Source organism: Amphiura filiformis, chromosome 4 (genome assembly GCF_039555335.1).
Source record: "Amphiura filiformis chromosome 4, Afil_fr2py, whole genome shotgun sequence".
In the NCBI taxonomy this organism is placed as follows: domain Eukaryota; kingdom Metazoa; phylum Echinodermata; class Ophiuroidea; order Amphilepidida; family Amphiuridae; genus Amphiura; species Amphiura filiformis.
The window spans coordinates 67,937,818-67,951,094 of NC_092631.1; the positions used below are offsets into that span (position 1 = coordinate 67,937,818).

Here is a 13,277-nt window from a genome sequence, read left to right on the forward strand (position 1 = left end):
AATTTTACATGAATCAGTAATTTATATACTGACAGTTAGCTACATGTATTTGAATGGGGCTTCAACTTCATCAATACTGCTGTTTTCTTTGTCTTTTTGCCAAATTTTTCATTTCAAATATACCAAATGACAATTTGAATGACTTATCCTTCACTTTTAAGCAATTTATAAACAATTTTAATTTTTTACACTTGCGTTGGGATCACTGAATGGGTCTTTAAGTGCTAAGGTGGTGGCTTTGAAAGGGCTGCACTTGTATAGCCGATATGTACATAAGGCCTAAAAAAAAATTGTTTGATTGGCGTAACATGAAAAAAAAATTAGGGTAGGTTGGTCTTCTTTTTTTTAAAATTTTAATCTTTTTTTTTTTTTTTTATTTATTTTTTGCAAAAAATATAAGAAAAAAAGTCTAGGGTCGGGCCTATTTTTAGGGTCGGTCGGGTTACGCCAATCAAACACTTTTTTTTAGGCCTAATGGGGTTCACACTACCAGCCAAGAGATACAAAGGCAAAGTTAGCCCACTTGCCTTTTTGGAGGACCACTTTAGTTGTAAAATTTGAATTTAGTTTAATTTTTTTCATTTAGTAACCAAACAGAAAAACCAGTAAATGAATGCATATTTGGCATATCAAATTGTTATGAATATTAATGATGTAATCTGCATAATTTATTTCTAGATATCAATGAATGTTCCAGCAACCCATGTGAAAATGGAGGTGTTTGTATTGATGGTATCAACGGGTACACATGCCAGTGTACAAGTGGGTGGCTAGGAGATTATTGTGAAATTGGTAAGTCTGCAAGTAGTATATTTGAATAATTCTAAAGAATTGTCATATAAATAGATTATTCTATTCTTGTGAACAAATTGAGCTAGCTTGGACAAGGAAGTTACTGCTGATTGTCCAGGTCCACTTGACTAGCGATTTTCTGGTTGTGATGGTTATATGTAGTCTGATTAGAGTCCTGTGCCTAGAGCTGCATCCTGAATGATGCCAAATCTGGGTGTAATATCCTCTGAATCCAGTATCAACATAGCAAAAGCAACACTCACACTCGTATACAATGAACTGGCAACACTCTACTCGGGGCAGATTGGAGTATGGCCGCCAAAGAGAATAAAACCAAACTGAAGTTCTGACATTTATATTACATTTATGTGCATCTCCGTGTGCCTTCATTCACTAATATTACACTGGGTTGTAGAGACGGTGGTCGGCGCTGGTCGGCAGTAACCAGTACTCAGCCTGACCGACCGGCACTCAAGGGAATTATGGGTCTTGCCAACCAGCACTGAAATGTCAAATTGTCCTCAAAACAGCTGTCAAATGCCATTACTGTCAAGTAATTGGCATTCTGATTCAATTTTCTCTTAATTTTAGCTGGCACTAAAATTTGGCTAGCTACAACCCTGTGCCAAATGGTTTACACGGTGTCTTTACCATAGTGGTCAGCAAATCCCTGTAAATGTGCCAATGCTTGCATGTTCGTGCCTGTACATATATATTGCAATATAAATCACTCTGCTTTTTTTAGGATTTATTGACCAATTATAAGAGAAGTAATGCATAGGTTGTGAAATCAGTTTTATGTTTGTTTATTTTGTAGCTAACAACGAGTGCCAGAGTCAACCATGCCAGAATGGAGCAGTTTGTATAGATCAGACCAATGGCTATGTGTGTCAATGTACTGCTGGCTGGCAAGGCATACACTGTGACATTGGTAAGTACTTGCACTAGAGGATTGATTAAAAGGTCAAAGTTACACCAATCCTGTAAAATCCTGTTGAAGCTATAATGCCTTGTTCCGGAAAGCACCTGTGAAATCTCAAAATCCTGCACAAGTTGGTGTCTGATGATCCAGTCAATCAAATGCCCCACATCCTGTGACTGGTTAGTATTGCTACTAAACGTACCGCCCTAGTAATGCAATACTAACCAACCACTGGATGTGCTGGAGTTTGATTGACAGAATTGTCAGCATAAACTAGTTTTTTATTTCCGACTTTTATTATAGCATTGACTCCCTCCCGATCTCATCACATTTTTCTCCACGCTAATAAGTTATTTGCATGCTAGTTTTGCTCTCACTAGCTGACAGAGAAAAAGAGGACATCAGTCCTTTTTATTCCATATTGTGCATTGGGCTATTCCATTTAAAATCTATACTACCCCTGTGGAAGATTTAGCTAAAGTCTTACACAGGGGGAGTATGAGTTTCGAATAGAATAGACAATTGGGTAACTTCCATTTGAAATACTCACTCCAGTTATGAAAGATATAGGTAAACCATAATACAGGGGGAGTATGGTTTCAAAATGATTAACTCTGACCAATTACATTTGAAAAACTTACTCCCCATGTGGAAGGCATGTCCAAAGTCTTCCACAGGGGTAGTGTGGATTTCAAGTGGAATTGTCCATTGACGGCCATTGTCATTCACTCAATATTTAAATGATTGAAATAAATGTTGGTATTTATACAGCGCCTTTCACATGTGAACATGTACCAAAGCGCTTTACATTTATTCCGCCGTCGTTAGAATATGTCAGCTGCCATGCAATGCCCAAGGCATGCTCATACCTTTGGGCGGCGCTCAATGGACAGTATTCATAACAGCTCCCCATTTCACACCTGGGTGGAGAGGAGTAATCGAGATAAAGTGCCTTACTCAAGGGCACAACACGATGGCGTCGCCGGGGCTCGAACCCGCAACCTTCCGATTATGAGTCGTAGCCCGTTCCGCTCGAAAAGATTGACATGATTGTTTGGTATGTGGAGTGGATCACTGATTGATCTGTATTTGATTGATTTTCAGACATTGATGAGTGTGCTAGCAACCCTTGTATCAGAGGTAATTGTAGAAATGGTGAAAATATTTTCTTCTGTGACTGTCCTACTGGATGGACTGGGACATTATGTGAACAAGGTAAGCGGTCAACATTACATACTTATCATTAACCCCCTGAGCACTAACATTGCCTCTGATTGGTCAATTACATGATATCTTCACTTTAATCACCAATCAGACTGGAGCTTTGAAAATAATTCACCCCAACTTTTTTGTGTGGTGTAATTATTCTAACAATGTTGCTGATTGGGCCAATTGTTAATGAATACTTCTTTTTGGCCAATCGGCAAGTAGTTCTCATGGGGTTAAATCTGGGTGAACCCTTCAGAATGCAGACACTATTCCCCCATGATGGCCAGGCCTTAGGGCAGGGTGTAAGAAAAACCAGAGGTTACCCTCATCAGTACTGACAGCGATGTCCTCGTCATCCACTACTTCTGCCTCACAATTCATTGGTTGAAGACTTGCCATGAGAACACCAACTGTTCTTTTCTGCATCCATGCCACACCAGAAATTTGTTTGTTTGTTTGATTACCTAGGTTGATTCGTAAAGGACACATGTTTGGGTCCATGGAAAATCTATGGTCCAGACCTATGCAAAAGCCAGGCTAATGTAGCCTATAAAAAGGTGAAAAATAGCAAGGAATAGAAAGAAGCAAAGAAGGCCACTCCCAACAATCTATATAACAAATTTGCTCTTTAGAGGTTCATTCATATATTTTCATGACCAAATGGTTGTTTATGCCCGAGTGGCCGTTTCTCCCCGTTTGTACATGTATACCAGAACATTTTGTGATTCTTATTTCATCAAAATAATAACAAAAACTACCAGTAACATAATTAAAAACGTGATTTTAACGCGCGCTGTTTCATAGCGTGTATGTATGAACTAGTTTTCAGTGCTTGCAATTGCTTATAAAACCATATGTTAAACTTATTGCTTGTATTTATGTGTGCAGATGCTGTTGATGCACGCTGACAAATGCAAAAATGGAGGGACATGTTTTGAAGGTCAAGGAAATGGAGATTTTGTGTGTGCATGTGCTAATGGATGGACTGGACCAACATGTTTGAATGGTAAGTAGATGAACATTGTCTTTTTCTTCATCATTTAAGAATAATTTTAAAAGCAAGAAGAAAGATTTGAATGAAGTTTACTCATTCAGGGAGATAGAGATTACATTTTTTGTCTATTTATGTGTTTGTTTGTGAATAAATTCAATTTATCATACCACTTCAGAATCTGATGTAATTATGAAACCAGGGGCGACTCTAGAGGGGGGGGTATGGGGGTGTGAAACCCCAATACGCAATTTGTCGGCAAATGTAGTCAAAGCTTTGTGATTGTCGGCAAATTGCAAGAGTCATATTAAAGATTAATGTGTTATGAAATTGTGCTGTTGTTACGTAATAGACCAATTGTGTGTCTTAAATTGTTATAACCCTACCCCTCCCCCCCCCCCCACTTTTTAGAATCTTGAGCGCCGTCCTGGCTAAAAAATTTTTGTCTACAATTCACAAAATATTTCCGTCAGCAAAACATGCTGTACACCCCAAATCATATTAGTCTAGCAACGCCCCTGTATGAAATATAGGATGCCTTCATACTCCATACTCTTACATTTGGGTCTGTTTGCTTGATGCATGATTTACTTTGCAGATATCAATGAATGTGGCAGTGGTCCATGCCAGAATGGAGCTATGTGTATGGATCAAGTGAATAGTTATGTTTGTCAATGTCAGCCTGGATACACAGGAACACACTGTGAAACAGGTAGGTTGCCGGACTCATATAGGGTGTCCAAAAGAGAACATTTATACCTTGATTAATGGATTTGACAATGTGGCAATTAACATGCAATACTGTATCCATCCACATCAGTGTGTTACTTCCCAAATCCAGTTTAATGCAGACTTATGTGGCATGCTAAGGATTGGCTGTGTAGATAAGGATATAAACGTGACCAGTTGCACTTCTTTTGCACATTAAAACACAGTATTATTGCCAATATCGGAATCAAATTACAAAGAAAAATATATATATTTTTTAACATCATAAATAATGTAAATGAGGGAGCCCATAGCTTATTACCTCCAAATGGTGTAGTTTTCAGCAACACTTCAATTAAATTGTGTTGTAGGGTGGCGCCATTGTTCATCAATTCCTTTTTTATGATATGCACCTACTGGGGACAGGCTTCCCAGACAGAGTTGGGAACACAACGGTAGACGTTTTTACATGCTTGTGTTCAAAGAGTCATGTCACATGAGAGAAAGTATATGATATAATACATGCCTACTATATCTATTGAATGTGGGTAACTGTGGGTAATTACCTTCAACGATAGGTTAATAAAAGCAGTGAGAGTCTATTGTTATTACGCATTTAACACAGGTTTAGCTCTCTGTGAAATGATTCAGAATAAATTAACAACAGAGAGAATATGAAATCAGATGGAATAATTAACATACATACATATTCATGATTTAATTTGCATTATTTCTACACAGATATTGATGAATGTTTAAGCAACCCTTGCCGGAATGGAGGAACCTGTACGGATAATGTTAATTTCTACACATGTCAATGTCTGCCAGGGTGGACTGGTAACATGTGTGAAAATGGTAAGAGGCAGTGTTTTTTAAAGAAAATTGTCTAATTCTTCAAAGTTATGTGCCATATATCAAGCACAGATATTTGAGCATGAACGCAGATATGATAAACAATCATTGGCTGATCAATAATCATGAAAACTAGACAGTTGACCATTGGTTGATAGTGATCATCGAGCATGTAGAAGGAGTGGAGACTCCAAACTCTGCTGTGCCCTCTGTGATCACCATTTGTTAACCCTTTCTTACTGATATTTTCTGCTGATTTCAGATTACAACGAGTGTGAGAGTAACCCATGTCTTAATGGAGCTGTATGCACAAATGGAGCCAATAGATACTCATGTGGATGTGTTCCAGGCTATACAGGGATCAACTGCGGAATAGGTAGGGTTTTTTTTAATATGCAAATCAAGGCAATTAATTGAGACATGTGTCTGAAATATCTAGTTTGAAGTTTTTATATCAAAGCTATGTCCATGATTAGGAGTAAATTATGTAGGAGTAAATGCTACTAGAATCTGTGGCATGTACAATTACAAAGGTTATGGCGGGTCAAAGGGCATGATTATATTGACGATGATGATGATGATGGTGGTGATGATAATATCAACAATGATGAAGATAACAAAGATGATTGGTAATGACAATGATTTATCAGCATCCAGGAACAACAAAGATGATGATAATCGACAATGATGTCAAAGGGTATTGAAAATACATTTTCACGTAAGAATAATTATGTATTAAACTTGTCATTTTTTTTCAGATATTAATGAATGTGGTAGTTCACCTTGTCTGAATGGCGGAGTTTGCACTAATAGCATCAACTTCTACGTATGTGACTGTATGCCTGGATTTGATGGTGTCAACTGTGAAAACAGTGAGTTGCAAAACATCCAATAGTTTTATTTCATATTATTTTAGTTTTCTGCTCAACAATTACAAATGAAGTGCAGAAGGGAAACTGCAAGCATTACTAGTATGCCTACTAATACCATCAAAATCTGGAGAACAAAGTAGAAATTACAAATAAATTCAACAGTAATATTGCACATTGAATAGAAGTTTGTGGTGTCTCATCGATCAAAATTGGAATTGAACAATCTATGAACTCTTGCACACAGTTCTGTGTCAAGGAGGTAAGGTTTACAAAACCATACCATGTTTCCAGAATTTAATTACATACTTATGCTAACCTTTTATATCTTACCCTAAGATGACAAAAAGAACACCTTCTACATAATATTAAATTTTCTCAAATGCAATAATAGTTTAGCAATATTTAATAATTGCGCATAATTTATGATGTAGAAGACTTCAAAATTTACATTTGTATACATGTATGATTCCTGTTTTTATTATATTTCCATATAGATGTAAATGAATGCGATAGTGGACCTTGTCAGAATGGAGCAACATGCATTGATCAAATCAATTCCTACTCATGTGTCTGTGCACCTGGATGGACGCGGGACAACTGCCAACAACGTAAGATCACTTTTGCTTGATTCTGGTTCCAATAACTATTCGGATGTCAGTGCTATTCTAACATTTGCAACATATTTTTATATTTTTCTTAAAGATACTAATGTGATTACCATCTTCCAAATGAATTCACCCAAAAGATGTATTTTGCATGAAAATTGTTTAGAACTTTTAAATGTAAAGTTTTTGCTTACTGTAAAAATAGAATTGTATTGAAATTGGTATTTTTTTCTGTTTAATAGAAATTGATAGGTGCAGCAGAAAAATTCTGGTTCCAATAACTATTCCAATGTCAGTGCTATTCAAACATTTGCTACATATTTCTATATTTTTCTTAAAAATAGTAACGTGATTACCATCTTCTGAAAGAATTCACCCAAAAGATGTATTTTGTGTGAAAATTGTTTAGTACTTCTAAATGTATAGCTTTTGCTTGCTTTAAAAATAAAATTGTATTGAAATTGGTATTTTTTTTCAGTTTAAAAGAAATTGATGAGTGCAGAAAAATTCTGGTTCCAATAACTATTCCGATGTCAGTGCTATTCAAACATTTGTAACATATTTTTATATTTTTCTTTAAAATAGTAATGTTATTACCATCTTCCAAATGAATTCACCCAAAAGATGTATAATTTTTGTGTGAAAATTGTTTAGTACTTCTAAATGTAAAACTTTTGCTTGCTTTAAAAATAAAATGGTATTGAACTTGGTATTTTTTTCTGTTTATTAGAAATTGATGAGTGCAGCAGCTCACCTTGTCTGAATGGAGGTCTATGTGTGGACCAGTTGAATTCATACCAATGCATCTGTGCTGCTGGATGGGAAGGAGATACATGTAGAATAGGTAATATTGTTAATATTAAATTGTATCATTTTCAAAGTTTTGCATTAACGGTGTGTTTCCAGATCAACGCTCGACAGTCTCATTTTAACATTTTATACTATCAAAATTTTGGCATCAGAAAAATGCTCAAATTTTTTTCTCATGATCCCAGTGAAAGTTTAAGCCAGAAATATGTTCCGTTTAGATGTTATGAACAAAAAAGTGATAGCCTTATCCTCCATGGTGGTTATCACAAGTAGTCCCATACTGTTCAATGGCCCGTTGTGAAACACGTTTTTGCTTCTAATGTCAAACTGCTGGAGCAATACAACTAAAACTTCAATGTAAAATAGAAAACAGATAATAACGAAGTCTGCCCATGCATAAGTAGAGGTTTTGTGTTAAATTTGGTGACTTACAATTTCCACTTTATCAGAGTTGTGATGAACCAAGATAACATATTTCACTTGATTACTAGTTTTGAGTGAAATTAAACATACATTGACTGAACCAACTGTTTTTGTGTTGCCATAGAAACCAACGAGTGTGCCAGTAACCCATGCATGAACTTTGGCACCTGTACTAACTTATTCAATGAGTACCGTTGTACATGTCCAAGCGGCTGGACAGGACGTAATTGTGAGACCGTCGTGGATGAGTGTGCTTCTAACCCATGTCAGAATGGAGCAATATGCATGGATGAACAAAACAGGTGAGGTGATAATAAAACAGCATTTATTTAGCGCATTGAAGTAAATCTGAATCTGAAGTAAAATCAAAATGACTTGTTTGCGTCTGACATCATCAGTCAATCAAACTCAGAAAGGATTTGTTTATGACTGGTTGTGATGTTTGATTTTCTGAACACAGCGGGCAGTTGGTGTTCCTAATGGTTAATTTTGCACCTTGAAACATACAAACCGTCTCAAAAGTTAGAAATTAGTAATTGGAAACTTTCTTTCCTGAAGGCACCATGTCAACAATGCCTAGAAAAGTTGCTTTTTGCCGTGTAAATGTACCGTAATTTTGTGCGATTCCTTTCTCTGATGAAAGCACTAGATGAATCAAGCTTACTTTTACATGCTACTAACCAAACAAGGGTCACAGGGAGTTTGATTGACAGTGACCTCAGATGCAAAGTCTAGTTGGAATATTGGATGTATGATTGTCATATCATTACTCTGCTACTTAAAACATCCATAGTACATTTCTGAATAATCCTCCCCCAATTGAATTAGTGTGTTGATAGTTATTTTGTTTTGTAAAGGTGTGCAACACTACAAACATTGACATTATGACATATAATTAATTATAATTAAACAACACTTTTGCTGTGTTTCTAGATATACTTGTCAGTGTGTGGCTGGATACATGGGAGTCAATTGTGAACAAGGTATGTAGGAATTCATTCTTAAATCACTGCAAACCACAAGATAGACATACAGTATTTGATAGAGAAAAATGAGTTTGAAGCATTGAATATGATTTTGAGATGTGGCAGATCTATATGTATTTAATTTTTTAGTACTTAAGTTCATATTCATATTCCAGAAACAAGTCTAATATTAAAGATGGCGGCATTTTATGGTTTAGCCTACATTTGTCCTTATTTTGTGGTTTTCAAAATAAGCAAAAATGTTTCTTTATACTTTGATAGGTAATCTTGAACAACTAAGACATGCATATAGATATTGTACCTTAACCCCCTGCCAATCTAACATTGCCTCTGATTGGTCAATTATATGATATTTTCACTTTATTCACCAATCAGAATGGAGCTTTGCAAATAATTCACCCCAATTTTTTTGTGTGGTGAAATTATTCTAACAATGTTGCTGATTGGGCCAATTGATAATGGAAACTTCTTTTTGGCCAATCAGCAGGTAGTTCTCATGGGGTTAAAATTAGAGAATAATTTATACATGACCTATATAGCAGTGTCTTCTTCTTTACTCAAAAAGACAATTATAACAATTACCTGAAAGTTTAGTTAGAAAAGACTCATAATTCATGTTTGGTTTCTGTTTGTTACATTTTTTTTCTACTTGTTGCCCCAACAGAAATTGATGAGTGTAGAAGTTCCCCTTGTAGAAATGGAGGGACTTGTGCTGATCAGGTAAATCTATATATCTGTACCTGTGCTGAGGGATGGACTGGCAATAACTGTGAAATTGGTGAGTTTTCTTAAATAATCATTGAAGTTTAACACCACCTTTGTATTTTTCTAGCACCTGTGTCGTTGGATAAAAGGTGCTCTACAAATGTCCTTGTATGTATGTAAACTTTTTCCATTACCAAATAAAAATTTGCATAAAAAAAATAAATATGATGGAACATGTGTTGTTACTTTGATTTGCAGATATTGTGTTTTTACATTGACGATAGAACTGTCATTTTGTTTAATTGGTTGGTTTCCATGTCTTTTCAGCTGTGAATGAGTGCATTAGCAGCCCATGTAGAAATGGCGCCACTTGCATAGATAGCAACAATGAATTTGTGTGTGTGTGCCAACCAGGGTACACAGGGACTCTATGTGAAAGCGGTAAGTGTACTCTAATCAAATTCCCTCTAATCGTACCATATATGGGATTATTGTCTGTGAAATTAGCATTAAAACACATTTTTAATTGAATGGTAATGTTAACCCTAACCCTGCTTTTTGCTATCGGAAGTTAAGGAAGAAACGAAAAAGGAGAGAAGATGAACAAAAAAGTCACTTGGTACCCCCGGGATTTGAACCTTGGACCCCTCGCGTGCCAAGCACATGATCACCAACCGGTAGCAACAGGGGTTGTTCTGGCCCGGCCAGCGATTCCCTGAGCATATAGCACTTAGGGTGATTGCATCATCGCATGCCGTGGGATTCATGCATGCGGCGTGGTTATCATCGTGATATTTTTTGGTATCTATGGGTGTTAGGTTTAATAACATAAAATCAACTGAGAAATGCTACATTAGCTTAATTAGATCAAAGATTGAATACCTTTTGTAGATATTTATAATATTTCCCATTATATTTGTTTCAGATATCAACGAATGTTCCAGTACACCATGTATAAATGGAGGAACCTGCGTGAATGAAATCAACAGGTATCGATGTGAATGTCCACCAGGATGGGCAGGAATCAACTGTGGAACCGGTAAGTGTTGATTAGAAATTGATTGGTAGATCATACAAAGTGTGCACTTTGAAAATCGATAAAAGCATGGGGGGTTAAACTTTGGGTAAAAAGCATGGAATGATATAAAGCGTGGGATTAAAGTAAAAGGCGTGGGCTTGTTTCAACTTACACTTTATTTGTATTGAATGATAAAATAATCGTAGTATCCAATAAAATTTGCCAAAGCCGCAAACCATATCGCAAGATAAAATTCCATTTGGTTTGTATTTATGTGCTTCCAGGGCAATGTATACAATATCCTCCCAAACCCCTGCCAAAACTCGTACATGTGATATGCAAATGTCCAATTTTCCATGTGTTGTCAGGTGTGGTAGTTTATTCTTTACATCGATCGTATATTAATGAGTGACGTTATTAATCATGCATCAAAGAAGAGTAGGCCATAGTGTTTCGCTGAACACATCGATCGAGATGAGAATCAGTTTCATGACAAAAACAACATTTGTACGCCAAAAGAGTACAGTTATGAATTAAAATGTTTATTATACAGTACAATTGTAGTTTTTCACTTATAATTTGCATTGTTCATGTAATGTATCATCATTCATTCATTCATTTATTCATATTTTATTTTGCCAATCACCAATCTATAATACAATGTACAAATGTAATTCAATAATGATATAAGCAGAAGCAATAATAGTGATAATTATAATAATATAAATCATGGTAATAAATAACTAATATAATAACAATAGTAACAATCCTAATAATAGGAATAACATGATAATAATAATAATTATGTACATATAAGTTAATGGCATGAAAGGGCCCGTTTAAAAAGAAATATATTGATAACAGACAAAATTCATTTATCAGCATATGATGTTATTATACCTTAATTATTGACAAATGAGCCAGTAAATCATACAAGTCGCAGTTATGCGATAGTAGTGCCTGTTTACAAAAAGTAGTTAAATTGAAAAAATGTACAATCAAATAATTGGACAAAAAACCTATATGACAAGATCATTGAATCAACCTGAAAAAATAGGGTTAAATCAGGTGATTGACGAGGACCCTGCTAAACGCGTAACGTGGGGGTGCAGGGCCCTTCTGTTCCTGGTTGTGATGATTATTTTATGTAGGCTGATAGGGCTCATGCCTGTATAGATTGATTCATGATTCTAAATGGTTTATAAGGCGTGTCTTCAGCTAAAGTGGACTTTCTGTAATGGTCTTATGTAATTGCGCTATATAAATTTGTGCCTTTTTATTTCTTAGATGTTGCTGAGTGCGGCAGCAATCCGTGCCTCAACGACGCTGTGTGTGTTGACAACATTGATAGCTACAACTGCCTCTGCACTCCAGGATGGCAAGGTGTTAACTGTCAACAAGGTGAGTTTTGCCAAAGGAATCAATTTGCCCCCTCTATATTTAGTTGATATACTTAGCATTTGATCTCCACACAGAGGAGTAAGATAAGACAGAGCGCGTACCACCAGTCAAAGTCCCCGTGTATTGTATGCTACCAGTTCTCGCATATTCATGAGGGCCGATTGTTCGATCGTGCTGTGTCTAACAATCACGCCAGCGCTATGCGCGTGCCTTCGCCAGATATCGCGATAGAGCGCTATGTGCTTTCGCGACACGCAATAGACCATGAAAATACGCGGTAATTGCGTAGCAGTCTCGCCTGTCGCATTTCATGGAACAATCGGCCCTCATTATCGGATGAGGCGGAGACTTTGACTGGTGGTACGCGCTCTGTCTTATCTTACTCCTCTGTGGATCTCCAGTAGTGAATATTAATAATATTCAACATTGTTTTGTAGAAATATATTCAAATAACTGGGCCATTTTATGTCCTGAGACAAATTGTATCTGATCTGATTTGATCCACCTTGTCTTGTCTGTAACCATCATTCCAAATTAATAGTAATTGCCTAAGATCAATTCTGATCTAATTTGGTCTGATCTGGTCCACTTTGTCTTGCCTGTTATCATCTTGTCTTATGTGTTTATTTTGTTTTGCAGATATCGATGAATGTGCAAGTTCTCCTTGCGAAAATGGTGCAGTGTGTTTAAACCGGCAAAATGCTTTTCTCTGTTACTGCGAGCCTGGTTTCTCTGGGGTATTATGTGAAATAGGTGAGCAGGATATATAAATACCATACCAACTTCTTCATCTTACAGAATAAGCCAAATCGACATTGGAAGTTTGCAATGCATTGTGGGACAGTTTTTGCAGTTTTGGGACACTTTGTCCTCTGACCTATTGAGAAAATTCAGAAAAATTGGTTTTTGTGCGTACAAAATATAATCTAAAATGTTTTGCAAGAATAAAAACAAACCCAAAAAACATTATTATTGAATCAATT

At 36.2% G+C, this 13,277-nt stretch overlaps 1 protein-coding gene across 1 annotated transcript in view; it reads left to right on the forward strand.

Annotated features, from left to right (window-relative positions):
- The window catches only part of LOC140150337 (uncharacterized), a 94,160-nt gene that overhangs the window by 47,341 nt on the left and 33,542 nt on the right, over window positions 1-13,277 (forward strand). The window contains exons 24-41 of the mRNA XM_072172345.1: window positions 679-792; window positions 1,610-1,723; window positions 2,819-2,929; window positions 3,146-3,225; window positions 3,812-3,929; window positions 4,513-4,626; window positions 5,364-5,477; window positions 5,737-5,850; window positions 6,233-6,346; window positions 6,841-6,954; window positions 7,682-7,795; window positions 8,309-8,486; window positions 9,118-9,167; window positions 9,835-9,948; window positions 10,203-10,316; window positions 10,801-10,914; window positions 12,181-12,294; window positions 12,934-13,047. Coding sequence (XP_072028446.1) covers window positions 679-792; window positions 1,610-1,723; window positions 2,819-2,929; window positions 3,146-3,225; window positions 3,812-3,929; window positions 4,513-4,626; window positions 5,364-5,477; window positions 5,737-5,850; window positions 6,233-6,346; window positions 6,841-6,954; window positions 7,682-7,795; window positions 8,309-8,486; window positions 9,118-9,167; window positions 9,835-9,948; window positions 10,203-10,316; window positions 10,801-10,914; window positions 12,181-12,294; window positions 12,934-13,047 — 2,019 coding nt within the window. The remainder of the gene's footprint in view (window positions 1-678; window positions 793-1,609; window positions 1,724-2,818; window positions 2,930-3,145; window positions 3,226-3,811; window positions 3,930-4,512; window positions 4,627-5,363; window positions 5,478-5,736; window positions 5,851-6,232; window positions 6,347-6,840; window positions 6,955-7,681; window positions 7,796-8,308; window positions 8,487-9,117; window positions 9,168-9,834; window positions 9,949-10,202; window positions 10,317-10,800; window positions 10,915-12,180; window positions 12,295-12,933; window positions 13,048-13,277) is intronic.